The sequence below is a fragment of the Lygodium microphyllum genome, chromosome 10 (genome assembly GCF_053477565.2).
Source record: "Lygodium microphyllum isolate KBCC chromosome 10, Lygodium_microphyllum_v1.1.10, whole genome shotgun sequence".
Lineage (NCBI taxonomy): Eukaryota > Viridiplantae > Streptophyta > Polypodiopsida > Schizaeales > Lygodiaceae > Lygodium > Lygodium microphyllum.
The window spans coordinates 83,959,952-83,985,010 of NC_141144.1; the positions used below are offsets into that span (position 1 = coordinate 83,959,952).

The 25,059-nt window shown below is 42.3% G+C and overlaps 1 protein-coding gene across 1 annotated transcript; it reads right to left on the bottom strand.

Moving 5' to 3' along the window:
* Positions 1-252: 252 nt before the first annotated feature.
* LOC148030228 (uncharacterized) lies at positions 253-25,059 on the bottom strand. The gene is made up of 10 exons (XM_087686495.1): positions 24,713-25,059; positions 23,909-24,060; positions 3,597-3,668; positions 3,428-3,508; positions 3,280-3,309; positions 3,109-3,195; positions 1,854-1,914; positions 1,569-1,644; positions 1,386-1,459; positions 253-940 (listed from the first exon to the last, which is right to left on the bottom strand). Exons 1-10 carry the CDS (start codon positions 24,906-24,908, stop codon positions 813-815), a joined length of 957 nt encoding a protein of 318 aa, XP_087542621.1. The 5' UTR covers positions 24,909-25,059; the 3' UTR covers positions 253-812.

Consider the following 25,059-nt stretch of genomic DNA (forward strand, 5'->3'; position numbering starts at 1 on the left):
ATCACCTTGCTGTTCCACATCATCCAGTCTTGCCCCAGCTCTTTAGGATCCAATATCAAATAGTAGCTACATGCTGCAGGAAACGATTTTCTAACCTTTTCAAGATGTCTGGATTCCTTTCCTCTGTGTTATGCACAGTATTGGACCATTTTGGACTGCAACTCAATGGTGCATTCTTTCACACACAATTTCCTGACATTGTTATGCCTTTCAAACATTCTTTACAGCAATCTCATTATGACCGCTACCAACTGGAGAAGATCAATCTCAGTATCACATTGATCTAAGAGGACATTACAAAACTTTAAGCACAAGTCCAAGTACAATGCTCTTTTACACGAGTGATGTTGATGGTCTATCAAAAGTTCTAATACTAATTCGGATTACCATTCCAATGAAAGCATGGATGCAGATCTGATTTCACAGTACCATCCATTACGTGGAGCATCTTGTCATGATGCCCACCAGCTATTATGATCCCCAGTACATGCCTTTTTAACTTTGAGAAAGAAGGAACCTTTCAAGGTGTTAAAAGAGTAAATTGTTGATTTTGGCAACTGACAACATTAGCATACAGAAAATGGTCTACATTGCAACTGGTCTGACCACATTCATCAGCTATGTATGTTGTTGACAGGCGAGTGTGTCATTCCTTACTAATGCTCTGCATCATGCTTAGAATTTGCCGGAAGTAGAAACAGGAATAGTGTGCTCCTTTTTGGTCTACTTTTCACGTATCAACTACACCACTTGTATAGCCATAAAGTGCCAGCTATTATTCAATAGTTCTACTGACTGCCTAGAAGGCATGGTTATGACGTAACTGATGCTTCTTTGGCACTCTTCAAACTTTTAACAAACTCTGAAAGTTCCACAACTGCTATATCATCCCCATCTTGGGTAGAGACAAGAACTGTGTCAGCTATATTGATGAAAAGACCTGCAACAAACGTATCACCATTTAAAGTAAAATCTACACGTTTACTCAGCTACATCAATTTGCATGGTCATTTATGTATCATATAATAATCATGAATTTTTTCCTTAAACTTAATTTAGTTTGACAGAGCACTTTTCCAAAGGACAGTTCCAAGTAGTTTAATAATGATAATGTGCTATGAGCACCAATATGGTGTCGGAATCAAACTATTTAAAAACCTTATTTCTTAAGGGAGGGGATCTACCCACAAGGAAACCAAATTTCTACTGAGACCCAAACCTATCTATTGGCACCATGCTCAGAAAATTAGGGAAAGGTTAACAAATCCAGAAAAAAGAAACCAAAGAAAGAGCTGAGAACATCATTAGTACTAAACAGAACAATAAGAGTGTACAGATAAGAGACAGGGACGCATTGACTTTACAAATGTCTACGACTAGCATACCATTTTCTACTACCCCAGGAATCATATTGATTGACTTCTCCAATGTATCTGGATCTTTTATTGCCTCAGGAAACCTGCAAAATTACCCAGTAAATTTCCACTGACACAAAAGGGGCTGAAATCTCTGTATCTACTATACAGTCTGCTGAGCAGAACATGAAAACTCATATGGAAGCAATGTACCTCACATCAACCACCATATTTCCAAGATCTGTGATGACAGGACCATCCTTACGGAGAGCACTCCTTATCTCAGGCACTGCCAGATGCACATACAAGTCACACATTCACTGAACCAAATCGTGACTAATTATTTCTCAGAAACCCTTATTTAACACAGATAAATGCAAACACTCCTTTTTTAGTCCAAAGGTGACATCTTATTGTTTTGTTTTTTGGGTAGGAAAGGGAAAGGGATTATAAGGCTGCATTTCTAAAAATTCAGAAGTAAAATGAGAAATCGATTACCTCCCCCCAAAGCAACAAGTTGACGAAGAACAGGAGAAATTGCTGGAGGAACAACTTCAACCTGCATAACATTTTCCAAAAGAATTAATTGGAAACAAACATTGGTAATATGATAACAGCCACTCCAAATACTAAACAGTAAACAGTAAACCGCGAGCCAATGGAGTGTGCACAGAACTCAAATGCTGCAGACTACACTTGGTTGCTGTCAGTAAAGTAAACGACTGCATTGCATGTTTCCATTGTCTTAAGCTGTGATTAAAGTTCATACAAATGAAGTTTTTCCACTTGGTGAAAAAGGGGAATGATGGGGATTTGACATGGTAAATTGCACTTGAAGCAAAGCCTTTTCATGCATAGTCACAAAATGATGGGGGAAGGGGCACAGGCAAAAGCAAGGGGCAGGAACAGGGGGATAGGGACTGCATTTTAAAAAAATAGCTATCATTCTGAAACACCAAAAATTCGAAAAAGGAAACCTATAATATTGAGAATGTGGATCATGACAGCACCCAAAACTTGTGTGTGTGTGTTGGGGTTGGGGGGGGGGCCGCTTTCTAAATAGTGCGTGTGTGCATGTTGAAAAGGGGGAAGGAAAATGGAACATTAAAACTGCCCAAAAGCTCAGGGAAGAACCCATTATTTGGAAAGATCCCCTATCTGTCCATCCAAATTGGATGGGGGAATGGGATTGAGGACATTCCGCTTTTTCGAAATACACCTCCATGTTTCGTTGGGGGATGCCATTCTTGTTTCCCAAGGCCCCTTCCCACCCATTACTTGTGACCATGTCTTGTGACATTATTAGGCAGTCTTCTGCCAACAAGTCGCATACTGGCAGCAACAAAAATTACCTATTCTTCTTGTCCAAAGTGGATATTCACTAGACTGTAGATGAGAAGAGGTGTTTTATTCACAGAGATAACGTGTGTGCCTAGTGCCTGTGCGCATGCTGCATTGCATGCATGCATGCTGTCTCTCCATTCTCTCTTCTTTCTGGTTATGGCAGCTCTAACTTGCAAGAGAAAAGGAGCACGAGAACAAGGACAAGAAGGAAGGAGCTCAAACCACAAGTGTGTTCACAAGAGCATTATTCACAAACAAACATTTTCAGAAACTATTACATATTAATGACAATAATTCTATTATAAAAATAGAACACATATTGCTAATTAATAATTGGTGAACGACTCTACCTGGAGCTGTGATGATAGGCTGTGCTTAGCATAACAGAAAAAGGTCAATGTGGACTAACCGGCACAGGAAACGTCAACCCAAGCTCAGACACAATCTTTGATTGATCCACAATGATCACGCATTGCTTTGCTATACTGTCAACAACCTGTTAGCATGAATAATGTAATCAGAATTTCCTTGCATTGTCATGCTTAAGACTTCCTTGCTGTCTACTGAAAGTATGCCCCACCTTGGTCATGGTATGAGCAGCACCTGCGCCCTGTGCACCACATGCAAAATATTGGCATGAGAACTGTAACAGCAAGGCTAAGCAGCAAATACTACAATTGCAAGCTTAAATTCCACTGCCTACAAAGGCCAAACAATCAAAGACAGACCTTGATAAGATTCATGGAGGGATCTACTTCATCTGCCCCATCAAAAGCCAGGTCTATTGTATTCACATCATTCAAATCAGCCTAATACAAAGTGACATCCGAATATAATTAGCAAATGGAGGAAGAAAATTTTCTGTTTCTGCAAGACATTCAAAGGTATTATACTTACGGTTTTTACACCAAATTGCCGGGCCAAAACCCTAGATTGATAGCTCATTCCAACCCCAACTATGTCTTTTAGCTGGATACAAAGCCAAAAATGCCAGCATTAAGCATAAGGATCATACAGGTAGATTGGTGCACTCGGGGTTACGCAGCTTTATTAAACTAAGAAAACCTTTATTTTTGTGTTTATAAAAGTTTAAAAAACCAATACATAGGTCACACATGCCATTTAAACTGCTACTTCTGCTCACTAAGGGCAAGTTTAAGCTTTTGTTGCTTCACACAGTATTACAACATGTGTCTAATCTTTATCAAAAAAAGAAAAGAAGAGTCACTCTGAAATCACAACTCAATAAGAATAAATCTCATGACACAATCAATAATGGGACAAAGACACACTTCATGTAAGATAAATTTGGGTTTCTATGTCTATAGACATAGTTGCTAGGTGCTAGGGGTTTCTGAAACGAGAGGTATGAAACAAGTTTCATAGGCTTCATACGAGCTTCCTAAAGCATTAGGAAAAGGTTCATTCAAAGTAGAAAATTGTTTTGAAACTTTAAATAGATATAGAATACGACTTGTGTAACATACTTCATGATTTTGTGCAATGAGCATTAAACATAACATCAATGTTTAAATGCATCATGGTCCATTATCCATGATCGACATCAATTTCATAAATAAAAGAAGCATGTATGTGCAACTCCTCAAACGTGACCTTACAATCGATGCCAATCATTAATGATAATCCATGTCAGCATGTCAAATGAAAGGGAAAGAACCCCTCTACAGCTAGAAGGTAAAAAGTATCCATGGATGGAGTGTTCACACCAAAGCTACAAAGAAACACGATAAGTGTAACAAACCCCCCTTGAGTGAATGACGTGTACATATACAAGGAATCAGCACATCAATCACCGAATGGTAGTAAGCTTAAAGCCTTTGCATACTGCAATTCAGCCTTTAGAGCTGCAATTTGTGTCTCATGAGGTCCAATTAACAACATATCATCCATATAAAGAATAGGAACCTATAGATTATCCCCAACTCTGTGGACATAAAGCGTGCTTTCAATGTGTGAATTACTAAACCAAGAGCAATCAAATATGTATCTTTTCTCATATCATGCCCTAGGTGCCTATTTCAAACTATAGAGGGTCTTGTGATGCAATCGACACACTTTGATCTCTGAGCCCTCCTAAACAAAGCCAAGAGGTTGAGTGACATAAACTTCCTTATGAAGATCACCATTCAGAAAAGCAATCTTCACATCCAACTATTGCACGTGCCAATCAAAATAGACACCCAAAGCAATAACACTATGAATGGTGCTTGTATGTGAAGTGGGTGCAAACGTTTCTAATAGTCAATCCCACGTATCTTTGCACATCCTTTTGTGTAGCAATCATTGCTACCATCAAATTTGTGTTTTCATTTGTAAACCCATCTTGTGCCTATAGCACGCTTGCCAGTAGGCAAGCCACATAACTCCCATGCGTCAATTTTATATGGAGTCCAACTTTGACTGTATATTTGTCATCCAATGCTTGTTCTCTGGTCTTGGAAAGACACGTGTTCCTCTTTGCATGCAGTAGCTACAAGTGCCTACACAACCAAGATACCCTCTACATAGCAAGGGGCTACTCTAGTTCTATCAAGAAATGGAGCGGACTATTTCCTGTCCCATAATGCATCCAACAACCATCCAGGGACTTTTAGCCTATCAAATAGTAGCCATCTCATTGGTCACTTCATCATTAACAATGCCATAATCAATGGGCTGAAAATTAGCATGTGACTGTTGCTGCAGATTTTAAGACTGTAAACCCTCAACAGGTTGCTGAAATGTGCCGATGTTGGGTGCACTTTGCTGAAACAATGACAATAAATTGTAAAACGGTGCCATGGGCCCCAAATTGGGCTGATTTTTGCAGTCCATGAAGATCTGACCAGCACGTTCAAGGAATACCATATCTCTACTCATGAGATTGTAGAGGGTTGGTATAAGTTGTATTCTTCACTTTCTAAACTGTAACCAATGAAAATACATTTGACAACCTTGTCTTACAACTTAGGTCTTCATGGTTGTGGTATCAAAGCATATACGGTATATCAAACAACCAAAGGCACGAATGTGTAACACCACTAGCTTCCAACCATACCAAGCCTCATAAGATGTGCATTTAATCAATGCTTTAGTGGGGCTGCAATTCAACACTAGACTACATGCATGATAGCATCAAGCCAAAACTTTGGGGGTAGCTTATGGAGATATGCTATAGGATTTGCAAAAGAAAACATTGAGCGGGAAACCATGTCTGAAACATAGAGAACTCAAACACAAATGCAAAACGAAACAAAAAACACAAACAAAGAAGAGAGAGAACTCTAAAGTGAATGACTAAATTTTGTAAATAAAGAAAAGAGTATACAAGATGCTCTAGGGGAAAGCTGCCCAACAGCTGATGGCTCTCATGGGAGCAAGCTGAGGGAGTAATCATAATGTGATGTCTATCGGAGACGAATCCGGAGAGTTGTAACCACTAATTGGTGTCTCAGTGCAGCAATGAGGAAGCAAATGAGCAAGACAAAGAGTGAATTGAGAGAGAGAAGAGAGAGAGAGAGAGAGAGAGAGAGAAAGAGATAATGCAACGCAAAAAATCTGCAATGAAGAATGATGCATAAGGATGCATAAATATACACGGGTGCAGAGAGAATGTTTGCATATGTCTCCACCTCGAAGATCTCAGTCTCTATCAACCCCGAGGACAGTCTCCACGGTCTGCAGCCTGAAATTTGGGAGCACAACTGTGTTGGACTGCAAAAGGCAGGGCCAATAAATAGACCAGCAGAAATTATGAAAAAATACCAAGTTGGCTGCATTAAATGCAACTGACTGACAGCAGTACTGTCCGACATGACTGCCACGTGTCACTTGCTCTCCTGTTGCACCTGCCACATGTCATCTGCTCCAATTGCTCCTGCCTATCCAAGGAATAACCAGCTGTCCAGCTCTAACATCCCCTCTTAGATCCTGGACAAGGCAAAAGGCTAAGGGATCTGAAGTGTTGTCGAAGTAAAGCTTGGGGAAGTGCCTTGGTAAACAAGTCTGCAAGATTGTCCTCTGCCCTGCGATAGAATGAAATGGTACCAGATCTCAATATGCTTCGTCCGAGCATGAAACATAGGATTCCTGGCCAAGGCAATGCAACTCTCATTGTCGCACTAAAGAACAATAGGACCTATCTGCAAGCAGCCAAGCTCCTCCAAGAGCCTACGAAGCCACACTGTCTCACTTATAGTAGAAAACACCACCCAATACTCCACCTCACTCGAAGAGAGGGCAACGATGGGTTGCTTCTTACTACTCCATGAAACAGCACCAACACCCAAGGTAAAGCAATAACCTATCGTGGACCTCCAATGATCCACATCACCAACCCAATCTGAATCACTCCATCCTGAAAGTACCAAATCCGTAGCACCTGTACCAGCGGGATAATAGATCCCCAGATCAAGAGTCCCTGGTAGAAACCACAAAATCCTCTAAGCAACCTACCAATGCACCATCTTGGGTTCACTCATGAACCCGGCTAGCACACCTACAACATAACATAAGTCAACACAAGTATTAAGAAGTCAGATCAAGTGTCAAAAGTGGAACAGCAATGAAAGCGTGAACATATGCTATAACAAACTACTGAAACACTAGATAAAAGAGAAAGGGAAAGAAAGAACACTCAAGAACACAATACAAATGAGAACTCAAATGTATGCTTGGGAAATGAAATCCATATATCCAACACATGACAATCGCATACAATAGTGAGTCACTAGTTGCGTGGACACTGGCACTGGCTCCTCTCTCCACAGAGTCTCCACACGTGATGGTAGATAAGTGACTAAGTGAGGAGGAGGAGCTTGAATATATAGGACAAAAATATGTCCTCAATATGATCAGGTCGACCAATATTTAATGTTGGTCGACCAACAATAAATGCTAAATATAACCAAAATGAAGATCATTAAAAATGCCTAAAATATCCTAAATAATGTGCCCAACCTCTGCATGCACAAACTCACGCATGAGCTGACATATTTGCTAACACTCTCTCTCAGATCATGGGTGATCTGACACAATACAATGGTACAATGAGAATGAATCATAAACCATACAACATAGAACCACCAAGTAGAACCATGGGTGATCTGATACAATACAATGATACAATGAGAATGAATCATAAACCATACAACATAGAACCACCAAGTAGAACCATGGATACCAGAACCACCAGGTAGAACCATGGATACCCAAGCACTAGGTAATCAAGCCACCACCAAGGTGCCTTAGAGAGAACCTGATGTCGATGTCAATCGTACTAGCTCCTGAAAATAAAGAAGATCATAGCATGTCTCTGTGTTTGTCCCAATGTCTCTCAATAGCATACATAACCATCCTATAAAAAATACCTTTGAAACATACGTCACCATGAAGTCCCCACCTTTGGCCAGACTGCCAAAGTGTCCCCTCATGTGAGCTCATGACAAGAAACCAAGCCTACTCTTTGTCAAATGCACAGCCTATCATGAACCTGGATGTCAATCCTAGCTCCAAGATTTGAATCCGCTAGACTTTAATCGATGCATCAAGGAAGTCCCTCTCTGGATCATAGATGAGGCACAACCGCCCCATCTCACACTCCTCTGGCACTAGAGAGTTGTGAGGGATGCTATCATCACCACCACTAGAAAGCAACTGAGGAAGGGGCCATCAATCCCTTCCTGCAATCCGAAGAAACTGATCCTTTCCACACCTTGGACTTCTCTGAGGTCGGAGGATCGGAGTCGAAGTCTGAGACAGATGATGACTCGTCGAAGGAGTCCACATCCCACTTCCTCTTCTTCTCCTTCTTCTTCCTGGAAGGCGGTAACTCTTTGCAATACTTCCGTAAATGACCTTTCTTCCCACAATGGTAATACTAGGTCTTCAACTTCTTTGAACCCCTCTCTAAAGCCGCAAGAGTCTCACTAGAACCAAAGAAAACCTCCCCTGTAACCGCAATGATGCCTCATCCTCAAGCAGCATCGAGGTCATATGTGTAAAACTAATAGGAGTTGATGATGTCTGCACCCTCAAAGCATTCGCTACTCCATCAAATACCGGAGGGAGTTTGGAGAGTACAAGTCTAATAAGATGAGCCTCTGGAAGGGCAGACTACATTTGCTGAAGTTGATCCTGGATTTGGGTCACACGAAGTAGAAAAGACTGGATAGTATCTTTGGTCTCGAACGGAATTTGCTCGAGCTGTCCATATAGAGTAACTGCCCTCATGGTGGAAGGTGCCACGTACGTTAGCTGCAACTTTCTCCATACTTCAAAAGATGTACAAGAGATAACCGCTAGTAGGACTTCTTTGGAAATACACCGAAACAAGGCCGAGGAAGCACAGTGTAGGGGCCGATAGAGCACGACGATCAAGGCAGACTGTCCTACACGGAGTGAGAGACAGAGAGAGAGAGAGAGAGAGAGAGCAAGAGCAAGCAGTGTAGAGAGTGAGCACGTTTTTTTTTTAGGTACAATGATGAGTGTACCTTTAGGTTTTGAGATAGATATATATGTGTAAGTACAAGTGCTAAGGGTGTGTTCACACCCAAGCACATTTAAAGACACGAAGCCTTTATTCCCAACAACCTCCCACCTAAAGGCAATGTGCCTTAAGAGGAGAAAAAAAAGAATCAGCTAAGTCTAGGTATGTACAAAGCTGAAGTACATATATCTATCCAAATCCCATCATCTGTCGGCAATGAGCAAACCGCTTTGCTGGAAGACCCTTTGTGAGAAGGTCTACAGGGTTATCATCTGTATGCACTTTGACAAGCTCAAGACTTTTGTTGTCAAGTACATCTCTAATAAAGTGGTACTTCACCTGTAAGTGCTTTGTCTTTGCATGAAAGACAGGATTCCGTGCCAGCATGATAGCACTCTAACTATCACAATGGAGAACGGGTAACTCTATGATGCCAAGCTCTCCCACCAAACGTGAAAGCCATAAGCCTCCTTGCATGCCTCAGTGGCAGCCACATACTCTATCTCTGTAGTAGACAAGGCAACACACTTTTGTAGCCTGGAGATCCAAGAGACTACTTCTCCTGTGAAAGTAAACACATACCTAGAAGTGGACTTTCTGCAGTCCGCATGACCAGCATAGTCTGCATCCGTAAAGCCAACAACAGATGCCTTCTGCTTTCCAAAGCAAATGCACAACTCCTTTGTGCCTTTGAGGTATCTCATAATACCTTTCACTGCATCCCAATGCTTCTTACCAGGGGTTGCCATGTATATGCTAACCACTCCCACTACAAAGGCAATGTCAGGACGTGTAGCAATCATAGCATACATCAAACTGCCAACAGCTGAAGCATATGGTATCTTGGCCATTTCAGCCTTCTCATCATCAGATGTAGAGCTATCCTCTGCACTAAGTTTCACATATGGAGGCAATGGAACCCCAATTGTTTCCCCCCCCCCTCCATATTGAAACGCTGCAAAACTTTGGAGATATACTCCTGCTGAGATAGATAAAGTAAGCCTTTCGATCTATCTCTGAGTATTCGCATACCAAGAATGTGATTTGCATCACCAAGATCCTTCATGTCAAAGCTGCCATGAAAACTTTGCTTCAATGAATCCAAGGCATGAGTATCCCTACCAGCAATCAACATGTCATCAACATACAAAACCAAGATAATCAGGCTGCCATCTACTACCTTCTTGGTGTACAAGCAGTGATCCACTTGACTTCTATGAAAGCCTTGGGACTGCATGAATGTATCAAACTTATGATACCATTCTCTTGGTGCTTGTTTCAGCCCATACAAACTCCTTTTGAGTTTACATACCATTTTTTCCTTCCCTTGTTCAACAAACCCTTCAAGCTGCTGCATATATATGTCTTCATGCAGATCACCATGTAAAAATGCAGTCTTTACATCCATCTGTATGAGCTTCATATCCTTAACTGCAACCGAGCCCAAAATGGTTCTCAATGTAGTCATTGCTAGCCTTACTAAAAGCGTGTGCTAGGTTGAAATGGATTGAAAAGGGTAGAGAAATGTACACTCAAATTGTTATAGAAGGCTCTGAGAGGGACCAATTTGTTGCCAATGCGTTACTTAATATGTATGCCGGATGTGGTTCAATTTCAGAAGCTCAAGCAGTGTTTGAAAAACAACCGATTAGAGATGTTGTTTCCTGGAATGTGCTGGTGACAGGGTATCTTGATCACGACCTTGGTATGGAGGCTTTATACTTGCTTGAGCAAATGCAATTGGAAAATGTGCCCCCCACGGTTGTCACCCTCATCTGCAGGTTAAGAGCTTGTGGCAGTGTAGGTGCCATAGATAAGGGACGGGAAACACATGTTACTATTGCTGGCGAAGGTTTTGAAGCTGATCCTTATGTTGGCAACACACTCACAAATATGTATACAAGGTTTGACCTACAGGAGAAAAAATCTCATCAAAGTCAATTCCATGCTCCTACTTGTATCCTTTTGCAACCAATCTTGCTTTGTACTTTGGTGAGGAACCAAAAGTGACCTTCATCTTGTAAACCCATTTGCATGGAAGGGTTTTCTGCCCTTTAGGCAACTACACCAAGTCCCAAGTGCCATTTTTTTCAAGAGATTCCATCTCTCACAACATGGCTTTATACCATTTCTTGCTGTCCTGTCTGTCCATTGCTTCTTTGAAGCAAGACGATTCACTGCAGTTTGTCAATATGACATAATCAACCACATTAATTGCACTAGGAACAAACCTGTCAGGTTGTCTAGTAGCCCTAGGCGATCTCCTAACCCAATGGTCATTGTTTGCTAGCTGTTCCTGCAAATTCCATTTTCAGCATGCTGTCCTAGCATTTCAGCCTGCAAATCAGCATTAACAGCTTGCTGTCCTGGCTGTTCCTGCACATGTAATGGCTCATTTTCATAGGCAATAGCTGGCTGATCATTTCCAGCATCATTTCCTGCACTTACAAGTTCATTTACAGCAGGTATTTGCTGCTGTACAACCGGCACATTTTGATGTCCAAAAGGTATTTCCTCTCGGAATACAACCCTACGGACCTCCTCAGTCTTTTCAGGTTGTTTGTGCATGCGATCTTCCCGGAAGACAACGTCATTGCTGCGTACTACTTTCCTTTTCTCAGGATCCCACAATTTATACCCCATTTCACCCTCGTCATCATATCCTAGGAAAATGCATTTACATGACTTTGGCTCAAGTTTGTTGCATTTTTCCTTACGAATGTGCACAAAAGCCTTGCAACCAAACACTTTCAGATGAGCATATGAAAGTGGCTTGCCCGACCACGCTTCTGATTCATACGCTCTGCAACTCCATTTTGGGGCGGATTATGAGGGGCAATGAGCTCCCTCTTTATCCCTTTGCTGTCACAAAATGCCTGAAAGGCCTTGGACACATATTCCCCACCATTGTCAGAGCGAAGACACTTAAGTGTCTTATCTGTCTGATTTTCAGCCAATGCCAAGAATTTTTTAAACTTATCAAGCACTTCATCCTTGCTACGAATAGGGTAAACCCATACTTTCCATGTAGCATCATCAACAAAGGTGACAAAATATTTATTTCCCCCCTAAAGATAATCCTAGCATTTGACATACATCCGAATGTACTAACTCTAAAGGAGAAGATTTCAAAGAAAGAGACCTTTTATGTGACGTCTGTGCATGTTTGCCATAAATGCAATGATCACAATGCTCAAAATCAGCATAACGAAGACAAGGCAAGTAACTCAAACGAGAAAGCACTTTCATTCTTGTTTGACTCATGTGTTCCAACCGGCCATGCCACAAAGAAACGCTTGGCTACTCCGTCACAGCAACAACATGGTCACGCGTGGATACAAAGTATCAGTCTTGCAACCTCCGTCAATGACCCTAGATCCCTTACAGACCTTCCATTTTCCATCACCAAAGGTGGTATAAAAACCATCATCATCTAGCTGCCTTGTGCTAATCAAGCTCTTCTTGAGCTGAGATACATGCCGTACATGCTGAAGTGTAAAGGCAGAGCCATGCTGAAACTGTAACTGCACACTACCAATACCTGCAATCTCACATGCATAGTTGTCCCCAAGATGGACAACACCATGTCGACCCCCTGTATAGGCAGAAAACCACTCATGATGAGGGGTGACATGAAAGGAAGCGCCTGAATCAAAAATCCAGGTATGCATGTCATCATCTGTATCTATAAGTAAAGCATGTGCACGAAAGTGTGAAGAGACAAAGAGTACGTCACTCCCACTGTCACTGTCATGAGTGACTACATTCACCTCTTCAATTTTTACACTGCTCTTCTTAGGCTGACTATCTTTCTTCTCTTCCTTGCTATCATCTGTCTTCTTGCCTTTTCCTTTCTCTTTCTTCCATTTGTAGCAGTCACATTTAAAGTGACCCTTCTTGCCACAATGATGGCATTCAACATCTTCGCCACGTGATTTACTGCGTCCCTTGCCATCATATTTGCCCTTTTGCTGGGCCCCTAGTATGCAAAGCATTGGAAGACTTACTGGATGCATTGTTCTGCCAATTCATCTCTTCCACAAGTAGAGCACTCTCTACATTAGCATACAAAAGGATCACATTAGAATTGCTCATAGCAGTCCTGAATGTATCCCAACTCTCTGGTAGAGTGCAAAGCAAGAAAGTAGCCTTAAATTCCTCATCAATCATGAACGTCAAGGCAACTAGCTGGCTGAAAATGAAGTTAAACTCACTCAAGTGAATAGACATTGCTGTACCTTTTTTCATACGCAAATCCATAAGCTTTTTCAGCCAATACACTTTGCTTGCAACACTCTTCTGTGCCTACAGTTCTTCCAGTCTAGTCCATATAGCATATGCAAAATCCAAACCTTCAATGTTGAAGAGCAAGGCATCAGAAATCGATAGCTCTATGGTTGAGCGTGCAAGCTCATTCAACTCATCCCAATCGTCCTGATCCATGTCCGCCGCAAGCTTTGCCCCTTTGGTTTTGATCGGCTTTGCCTGCTTCTTTTGTAACAGGATATTGTAGCACTATTTTTGCCACACTACAAAATTATGTGCGCCTTCAAGCTTCTTTATGTGCATCAGATTACTACTGTCATTGCTGCCAGTCATGATTTTCAGCCCAAATGTGACCAAAAAACCAGCAAATGCAGGCCCAAACTGTCACCCAAGTGACCAAGGTACAAACAAGTATCAATCAGCAATAAATGACCACGCAGAAGTACGGATTTCAGATCTATAATTAAATTTTCAGAAGCACCAAACCATGTGCTACAGCATTATCCAACTGATTACAGCTGTTCCAAGGGCATGTGCATCACATTACATGAGAAATCCCAAAATTTCAGCTGCAATTTCTGTTGTACATGTACCCATAGGCATAAAATTTGACACGAACGGTCAAAAGCCCCAAAATTTTGTGCTCCAAGCGTCAAACACACATCTGCATTTCCTTTGTCATGCATAGGACAATCCAATTTTGCCAAAATAAAGCAATTTCAGCAAAATCCCCAAATTTTACCAAGTGTTGATGTCCAAATTGCGCGGAATTCAACCTACATGTGCATAAAATGATCAAATGCTGCACAAATTTTGCCCAAACTGCAAAAGCCCCAAATTGCATGGGGTCCAATGTGCTCAATGTCGAGAAATTGGATTAATTTCAGCCCAATTTGCGCATGTACATTAAAAGCCCCAAATGTCGGGGACAAAATGTCACAAATTAATGCAATTTCTGAGACAGATTTGCTTGTCCTGTATCAAATTCCCCAAATCTGGGAAAAGCCCCAAATTTTTGGGCTAAGATTGCACAAAATATGGAAGCTGTGCCTCCACGCATGAACATATGTCAGTGGGCAAAAGGAATTTCAAGAAGAAATTGATTTTGTGAGAAATTATGCGGGTCCCCTGCCTGTCGCCACTCACACGTCGCGTTGTCAGATTGCATGTCAAAAAAAAAAAAAAAAACGCCATATCAGCTGGTTGCCATGCAGTTGCCCCCGTCCCCCATTCGCGAGTCAATCGTGCAGCCCCTTGTCGTTCTGCAGGTTGATAATTCGCATGGAGCCCCCATCGTGAAGCGCGCTGGTGTCGTGGTCCACGCCTAATTCCAAACTCGTCAGCTGCTCCCACTGTCGCCTGGTCTTCAGCCTGTCGCCTGTCACCTATCGACTATGCCTGCAGCTCGTCACGCCTGCTACTGCCCGTTCGCCTGCTCCTCAACAGTCCACAAGTCTATTACACGAGACTCTGCGTGTCGCCTACACCTCTCAACAGCTTGAGTGAGCCATTGGCTCTGATAACAGTTTGTAGGGGCCGATAGAGCACGACGATCGAGGCAGGCTATCCTACGCGCAGTGAGAGACAGAGAGAGCGAGAGCAAGTAGTGTAGAGAGTGAGCACATTTTTTTAGATACAATGATGAGTGTACCTTTAGATTTTGAGATAGATATATACGTGTAAGTACAAGTGCTAAGGCCTTTATTCCCAACACACGGGAATTGCTCAAATCCCAAGTAAGCACTGCTTGCTCATGGTTGTCTTCATCAAAATCAGGTGGAACAAGAGAAGATCGTTGAGGACATTCAATAGCTCTGCGAACCACGTACCATAACCGCTTCTGTATAAACAAGCCTTCATCACAGCACTCCATGTAAGATGATCAGGTCCGTGTAACTTATCATTAGTGGATGTGCACGGAGGAGCCATCTGGAGAGGATTTAGAAGAGAAGTACAGAAAAGAAGGGATTTGGAGAGGGAACACAACCAAACCACAAGCACAGCCTGCAAAAAATGAGAGTTCACATGCACTATTCACCAAAATCTGACCAAAACAAGAAGAAATCTGCTGCGAAAAGTCAATAAATTAGCTAGAAACTGCTTGAAACAGCAAAAACGGCCTGATAATGCAGTCGCCCCCAACCAACAGGAGATGTAGAAACACCAAATCACAGGCTAGAACTGATAGGTAGGAGAGGAGCTGACGCAAGCGGTACAGATGCTGACATCAGTAAAAACACAGAAAAAGCATGTCCCTTTGTTGGAGCAGCAATCTCCTGATTAGTACTGGTCAAAACAGTCTTGATATCAGCAAAGAAAACACAGCAAGAGGACAGAACCGGAAATCTGATACCATGTCAAAAGTGGAGCAACAATGGTACCGTGAACATATGTTGTAATAAACTGCTGAAACACAAGACAAAAGAGAAAGGGAAAGAAAAAACAGTGAAAAACTCAATAAAGATGAGAACTCATGTATGCCCTGGGAATGAAATCCATATATTCCACAAGAGACAGTCACATACAACAGTTGCTCTGGGAATGGAATCCATATATCCAACACAAGACAGTCGCATATAACAGTGAGTCACTGGCTGTGTGGACACCGGCACTAGCTCCTCTCTCCACGGAGTCTCCACACATGTGATGGCAAATGAATGACTGAGTGGGGAGAAGGAGCCTGAATATATAGGACAAAAATATATCCTCAATATGATCAAGTCGGCAAATGAATGACTGAGTGGGGAGGAGGAGCCTGAATATATAGGACAAAAATATGTCCTCGATATGATCAGGTCGGCCAGCAATAAATGCTAAGTATGACCAAAATGAAGACCATAAAAAATGCCTAAAATATCCTAAATAATGTGCCCAACCTCTACATGCATAGACTCATACATGAGCTAGCATATCTGCTAACATCAAGGAGCCAAACAACTGCCTGTAATGGGTAGCATCCACCAAAGGAGAATCAGAATGAGCAGTAGCTTTCCAATTTAGGTCCATAGGAGTCGTAAGAGACTTACATCTCTCCATCTCACACGTAGTCAAGAGCTCCTGTACATACCACTACTGGGAAATAAAGATCCCCCTCCAAGTCTAAAACCGAGAAAGAAGTGAAGAAGTCCCATATCTGTCATCTCAAACTTCTCATGAAGTGTTGCCTTCGTTTGCTCAACCATCTGAGTAAGGTCACCTGTCACAATGAAGTCATCCACATAAAGGACAAACAACACACCACCTCCACCTGAGGCGTGTACATACAACTGGGGGTCGGCTTTGGAATGCCAATACCCCAATTTCTCCTAGAGGAACGAATCAATCTTCTCGTTTCAAGCACGGGGAGCTCTCGTTTCAAGCACGGGGAGCCTACTTAAGGCCATAGAGAGCCTTCCTCAACTTGTACACCTTACCATTAGAAGAACCAAAGCCTGGAGATTGTTCAACATAGTTCTCCTCCTTCAACTCCCCATTCAAGAAGGCAAACTTCATAGCTAGCTAATAGACCGCCGGCCATCTCCTATGGCTAGCCAAGGCAAGAACTACACGAATAATAGCTATTTGAGCTGTAGGGGAAAAAGTGTCAAGAAATCAATGCATGGGCGCTGTGCAAAACCTTTAGCAACAAGGCGAGCCTTGTGCTTGTCCAACGTGCCATCACTGTGGCACTTGGTCTTGAAGACTCATTTGACTCCAATAATCTTCTTATGAGGAGGCTTCGGCACAAGATACTATCTGTCATTCCTCTCAATCGACTCCAACTCCTGCTCCATTGCTTTCTGCCAATGGTCATGCTGCAAAACTTCCTTCATGGAGGTGGGCTCCCAATTCTACATGACACGAGTCATCAGACAATCTTTAGTGTAAACAAGCTCAATGTGATATACTTGGTTCCTCCAAGAACACCGCACGCCAACCTACGGCTGCCACTCCTCAAGGACCCCCTCAATCCCTACATCACGAAGAATGTCACGAGCCTAACGAGGAGAAGACCGGATCTCGCCTCTCGTCACTCTACATCTACTAAAGTTTTTGGAAAGTCCACCGACGGCGAGGAAGCAATTGTTGAATCCGGTAGCTAAGAACTAAGCTCCTCATCTGAAGAAGAATCCTCAAGAGGCTCCAAAGAAACAATCACTGGTACGCAGCTGTCACCGGAATCTCCAAGAACAGGGTATTATTCACTCCCCTCTCAAGCATTCTCTGGAAGCTGCTTCAAATTTGTAACGTTGTGTCTTCGGAATGTGAACATAGGCATCACACCCAAAAACCCTAAAATAAGAAACATTTGGCTTAGACCCAAAGTATGCCTCATATGGAGTCATACCAACAACAGCGGAAGTAGGGGAATGATTGAGGATGTGAACTCGGTAACCATAGCCTCAGCCCATAGACATTGAGGTGTCTAACGGTGCTCCATCATTGTATGGGCCATCTTGATTACACTGTCATTCTTCCACTCCAAGATGCCATTCTCCTGAGGGGTGTTTGTATTGGCAAACTCTTGGTGAATACACGATCTACACAAAAACGAGCAAGCTCATTAGAAACAAATTCTCTGCCCTTATCCGATCATAAGGTCTTCAACTTCCGGCTCGATCGGTTCTCCTCAAAGAGCAACCAATCCTTAAAGTTGGAGAAAGCCTTTGACTTCAGCTTCAAGAAATAAGCCCGTGTCATCCTGTAGTAATCATCCACAATAAGCATGAAATACAAGCTCCCTCTAAGGGACTCCGTCCTCATCAATCCACAAAGATCGATAGAAACAAGCTTCAATGGTGCTGAAGACCACCTCAAAGCCTTGCTAGAAACAACATCATGAGTCTGCTTCCCACGGATGTAGGATACACAAGGTTGCTAGCTCACCACAATATCTAGCAAACCTTGAACAAGTTGTCCCTCAAACGCCTTCTGAAGGTAATTATAATTGAGGTGGCCAAACCGAGCATACCAAAGCTCGAATTGAGTTTGTGAGGTAAGAAGAAGAGAAGTCAAGGCAAAAAAAGACCGCAACTTGTAGATTCCATTCTCCTCATGACCTAAAGAAAGAACATGTCTCAATCCACGATCAAGAATCCGAAAAGAATCCACATAAAATTCAACCAAAAAGCCGAGGACACAAATCTTGTGCACCAAAAGGAGATGTTACTCGAAAGCCGGCACATAAAGCACCTCGAATGTATGAGCACCACCTTGTCCATCTAAAATAAGATGCATATCTCCCCATCCCTGTATAGGATTAGATGAACTATCACCAATGAGAATCTAGCTATGAGAAGGCTGCAAATGATCAACATTGCTGAAGAAAGAGTCATGTGCCATGAGATACCACTGTCAGCAATCCACTCCCAAGTACATGGGGCCGTCAATGTAGCATCAAAAGCTGTCAGGGTCAAATCCTCAACCGCCTCCAAGTGGAGAAAAGCAGCTGATGAGGGAGCAGCTACAGCTTCAAAATCCTTTGAAGATTTCTCCTTCTTCTCCTTGTCAAGATAATCCTTCGTCCAGCGACCTATTTTGCCACAGATGTGACAAGTAGACTCCTTTTCTTTGTCCTTGTATTTGTCTTCTTCCTCCTCCTTTGGGTCCTTTCCCTTCTTCTAAGAGGGCTGACCAACCAAGGCCTCAAATTTAAAAGCATTGGTCCCTTTCAATTGCTCCTCTTGGTCCAAGACCACAAGAATCAACTCTTCCCACCGAAAAGTCTTAGACCACCTTGAAGCAATCAAGGAAAAATAAAAAACACTGAAATAGAGACATAACTATGAAAGAAGAGTTATCGCCATGTCTTCAAAAGTGATCACCTTCCCTGCGTTTTGTACATGCATCTAAAGCTACCTTAGCTTGCTAATATGCTCCCGCATAGAAGATGACTTGTTGACACTCATGGTCTACATCTGCACTTCCAAAGAAACTCGCTTTATAACGGCCATCCAATTATACATCTAACCAAGCTCTAGCCGTATCTCCCGACCTACCATCAAATGCTCAATATGAGAAATAACAATTGTTGTACATGAGAAATAAAAATGAGCGGATGCGAGCACTGAGTTTATCCCAATATACCAGAGCCTTTGCCAACTCCACCTTATCACTAGAAGAGAGTCTAGACTCGTCTCATGAAGAAGGTCGATGAATAGCCTCTATAATAAGCTCCGCCAAATCATAGGACTCCAAAATGGCAAGCATCATGACCTCCCAAATGCAATAATTATCGCCATCAAGCTTTTGATCCGATGGAAGAGCCGGTAAGACGGACACCTTCCGGTCCATGATCACTTGGAACTTTGTCTCAGTCTCAAAAGGCATCTTCACCTACAATGCCTGCACAAAACACAAAAAACAGCCCCCTCTAACTGTGAAAATACAGCCTACTAGGGCTCTTGACCGCCCCTCCCGCTCCTTCACCCATCGAAGGCAATGAAAAGGTAAAATCTGCACTTGAAGGCCCAAAACATAGCCTTCTTCCTTCTCTAACAGCAAAAACCAGCAATAGCTTCAATAAACCTTCTCCTTTCTTGCACACCCACACTCACCTCAGCCTTGTTGATGTGCAGCCCTCCTCCTCACCCTTGAACGCTGGAAATATAGCCTTGTGTCGCACTGAAATCTCCTCTTCAAACGGGTCCACCCAAGCCTTCAATGCTCTAATACCATGTCAAAGTGAAGCAATGCCGAAGCAGATGACCAAGACAGAGTAAACAAAGAGAGGAGAGAGAGAGAGAGAGAGAGAGAGAGAGAAAGAGACAGTGAAACACAGAAAATCTGCAATGAAGGATGTTATATAATGATGCACAAATATACACGGATGCACAGAGAGAATGTCTGCGTTTGTCTCCACCTCGAAGATCTCAATCTCCATCAGCCCCAAGGACAATCTCCACGATCTGCAAGCCTGAAATCTAGGAGCACAACTGTCTTGGACTGCAAAAGGCAGGGCCAATAAATAGGCCAGTAAAAATGATGAAAAGATACTAGGTTGACTGCATTAAATGCAGCCAACTAACCGCAATGCGACCAACCTTCCAACCTGACTGCCGCGTGTCACCCGCTCCTGCTGTGCCTACCAAGTGTCATCTGCTCTGACTGCTCCTGCATGTGTCTAGGGAATGACCAACTGTCCAGCTCTAACAGTTGGAGCTAAGATGATGCTGAAACTAGAAGGGCAACAAGCTAAAAACCAAGACACAGTAGTCTTTGGGACTAGAACTGGTAAACACAGCAATGTAATCGCCTAACGATGATGGCAATTGATCATCGAAAGCTATAGAAAGTTGTCAGGAGATGATGGATATGGGACTTCTCCATTTCTTTTTTTTTTAAGATCATGAAATTTAGCGAACTCTGAGGGGGATTTTCATCTCCCAACAACACTATGTGCATGAGCTTTTAACTATGTTTAAGATGGAGGGATGCAAGGCTATTTCTACTCCTATGGATCCAAACTAGAAGGCTACGGTCCATACAGATTCACCGGCAACAGAGGCTACCCACTACTATAGGCAATTGATTGGGTCGTTGACATGGCTCCTTAACACTCGGATGGCTTTGTGCTTTCTTATAGGTTTGCTTGTAGGGTTCATGAATGAACCCAAGCTTGTTCATTGGCAAGCTACTATGAGGATTTTGCGGTTCTTGAGAGAGACCCCTGATCTTCATATTCATTATCTAGTAGGTGCTAGCAATTCGGCTTTGATTCTCTCGGGCTAGCCGATTGGGCTGAAGATGTTGACCAACAAAGATCAACGATAGCATATTATTGCTTTACTTATGGTACAGGTGTTATTTCCTGGAGTAGCAAGAAGTCAATGAGATACTTTGACAACCTGTTTGTATATCTGCCTTCTTCATTTCAGGATTCACTAATCGTAGATTTCTGTGTTCTATTGTCTCTTTTCTCTCTCCCTCTTCTCTCGTGTTCATTGTCTTCCATTCTTGTCCATACGCTTCCGCATTTGCTACACTAACAACATTCAAGGATGGTTTGTTACATTTATCATGCTCCTCCATGGCTGGTGTGAATGCTTCCTTATCCATGTGCACTTCCAATAGGTGTGGTACTTTAGTATCCTAGGATTGTTCTCTCATTATCATTCTCACATAATGGATGTAACCTTCCAACAACTTTCCTCTCTCTTGTTAATAGTTGTTCACTTGTTCACTGTGAGTGTGTGCGTGCGTGCATACTAATAAATCCTAATCTAACATTAAGGTCTTAAACTTTACAATTCATTCTCCCTCTTAATAGTGTTTTGCTTTTTCAGTACTAAATTTATATAAAGAAATACTGGTACAAGCATACTCTATCGATTGGGCTATATCCCAAACTAAAAATCTGGCAAATTGCCCACATCCCATACATAACATTTGGTGGATTAGTTTGCATACATGGGGTAACCGCGAAACATTTTTTGCTAGCACTGAAACACGAAACGCCTAAAACATTTCACTAACACACGAAACGCCCTAGGTGAAATGGCTGAGTCTTTTTGGACGAGCAGAACTTGCTTTGGCAAAATTTGGAAAAAATCGTGATCGAATGGTCTACAATTGTAAAACTCCAACATAGTCACAACTCTAGGGGCTTTGTCCAGTTCATCCATCAAAATAATATAACACAAGTAATTAAAGCTCAAGCAAAGGGGAAGTAAAGTCTATGTCTCAACCCTAGCACACACAAAAAAATGATCAAGAGCACATTACAAATGCATACACAAGTTTATCTCTTGGGATTCACTAGGATGTGCACTCAACTATATTTGATATACACACACTTCTCTTTTCCACATACTTCCCACACACTTTTCAAGCACGTGTACCTCTATAATCCACATTCTTCTTTGAAAGGTGTACCCTTGTAGGAATGTGAACTCTCATATTTCCATAACCTAAGATCAATTATCTTAAGGCACAAATTCATAATTCCTTCTATATACTCATGAGCACTTACAATCAGCACACCAAAGTATGAGGTCCAACCAGCATCAATCATTTTTACCAACTTTCATGACCATAAATGGCTGTTTTAGGAGATTTTGGGTTTTAAACACACTACCTCTCAGTTGTACAGTTCAATTAACCAGAGTAAGACTATATGATACGAACTTTCATTCTGTGTCTTCTCTCACTCAGCTGTGGGAATTTAGAGCACCAGCCAGCATTTCCCACATAAAAATGTCATTTATTATCACAGCACAGTTTTCTCTGATCACCCAAAAAAGGATCAGTTCATTTCAAAGCAGCTTGTTTCTTACCTGAAACATCACAAAGTGGCATTTGCAATTTTCACTCCAAAATACCTCATAGCACCTCACTGTAGTTAAAGTAACTGTGACTCCTAAACTGGCTACATTTCAATGGTAGTTTCAGCCATGAGCTACATTACCACTTAATCAGGCCAGCATGGCAGCATTTTCAGGCATATCAGCAGCCCCATGCATAGCCAATCAAGCTTGCATTTCAGCCTGGACTGGTACTCCTGTCAAGCAAGCATGCACTGCAGCCTAAAACAGTCCCCTTTCAGCCTGGAGATTTATGTTAGAAATATATTTGCAGGCAAAAGCAGAAGCACCTCCCAAAAGGCAGCATAAATCAACCAGATCAAGGTCAATTTTTGCTAAACAGCTGCAGAAACCCCCCCTGCCCCCCACATTTGTATTTTCAGCAGCGTAGGCTCCAAAGGAAGGTTCAATTGACTACCTACCCAGCCAGCATCTACTTGACCATGGCAGCATTCTCTACTTTCCTTCAGCAGACGGAGCTGCAAATAGAGATGTGAATCCAACTACAACAGACATGAACGCTCTCTTTACAGGCTCCAGCAATTGGCTGTGTCAAATGCAGGAGTGGGTGTGGCCATGGCTGTATTGTCAGGGGTGCAATGGGGAGCAGGGGAGGAGGGCTAGAGAACACATTGTTTTGTTCATAAGGTCACAATGGAATCAAACTAGCCCTGTCTGCTAAGTAATTCAGACTAATCTAATTACAAACTTTGCATAATAGGGTCAGAATCCTAAGGTGGAAATAGACTCTTGCTCTAATAAGTTGATCCTATTCCATGCTTTTAGAAGAGAAAATTGCTTGAAAATTGCCTTTGCAGTTCCAGAAAATTTGCAACTTTACTTATCCATCAGTGAGATTTAGTTATAGAGGTGTTATAGGAAGTGAGTGCTAAGCACATTTATAGTTATCAGCACAGAATCTTCTAAGAGGAATAAAATACAAGGTCAAAAGATGCTAGGGAAAGGTTTCACTAACTTAAGTTCCAACAGAAAAGCCAGGTAGGCATCAACTAACAAATATTGGCTATAGTAATCAGAGACCCGATCTCAACAGCACATATATGAGATGCAAGTAAAGCTAGGCATATTTAAAGACAAATATACAGTTATACTGCTTCTAAGAACACAACACATAAAGTAGACAAGAATGGACAAACTATGCAAAATTTGTTTACCTTGCCCTGCTGGATAAGTTTACCAAGCTCCTCTATGGCTAATGAGGCCGTGCTTCCTGTTCCAAGCCCAACAATCATCCCTGTTTTTATAAGTTCGACTGCCTTTTTTGCAACAGCTCGTTTGAGCAATATTTGTACGTTGGGGTCAACCGCTGCATCAACCAAGGAGAGGTCCAATCATGTCAACGTGTTGAAAGCTAATCAACCTTCCACACAAACTTGAAAACAAATTCAGGAGAAGTTGAACCCATAGTGGACTTGAACTTGTATTGTGCTGATGTTTCTAAACCTTTATCACAATGACAGCTTCATTATTATTGCGTGTGTCATGTCCAGATCCGGGAACACTTCCAAGTTCCAACCCTTCATGTGAACAGTGCAGCTACAGCATCAGCCAGTTTCCATCCACATAAAGTGCACTTCACCATTGTTGAGAACATTAAAGCTTCTGAAGGACAGCATGCTCACTTTTTTCCTTGTGATATTTTTACCGCTATATTTAAATTATCATACAATGATAATTCTTCTTTCCAGGATGGTTATTCTGTTGTTCGAGCTATAAACAACCTCATGTTTTCTTTGATTTGTGTTTCAATCTTCTTCTATGCCATAGATGCTCAAGAGCGATATGATATTTGGAGGTGGATCCTTGAAATGGCTGAACCGTGCAATACTTCAACGATTTCCCATTAAGGAGCGGAATGATTCGGCCACTCTGCTGGTTCTGATTGGGAGACGCAGCTTTTTTTTTTAAAACCATACTCACTCAAAAGATACAGCAAGGCAGGGAGCTTGAAAACTTACGGGGAACAATAGCGGAGACCTTGAGAGAGCGGGATGTGACAGAAGTGCTCAAGACCAGGCTCCTCTTCGGATGCTTCCAGCAGCTGTTCTTCGTTCTCACGCATGGCGGTGACGCAGGCAACTCCTCAAAGCTTCCGAATGTGCTGGAAGAAGCGAGGTCCAAATCTGAGAGGGAAGAGACCTTGAGGAGCGCCATAAAACCCTGGGTAGGCGCGGGGGGAAGCTGAGAAGCTTAAAGGCTTTGTGCGTACGAGCAAGCCGCTAGCAATGGGGGAAGGAGGGAGACAATGTGAGAGAGGGCTGTGACAGGTTTGGGGGGGGGGGGAGAGAGGGAGAGAGAGAGACGA

Bases quoted from the DNA above. Each gene is read 5' to 3' on its own strand.
- LOC148030228 (XM_087686495.1), bottom strand. From the start codon at position 24,908: ATGGCGCTCCTCAAGGTCTCTTCCCTCTCAGATTTGGACCTCGCTTCT. The intron at 1,645-1,853 runs GTAATCGATTTC...TGCATCTGGCAG, and splicing joins ACTTGTTGCTTTGGGGGGAG to TGCCTGAGATAAGGAGTGCT. The intron at 1,460-1,568 runs GTACATTGCTTC...GTAATTTTGCAG, and splicing joins AATATGGTGGTTGATGTGAG to GTTTCCTGAGGCAATAAAAG.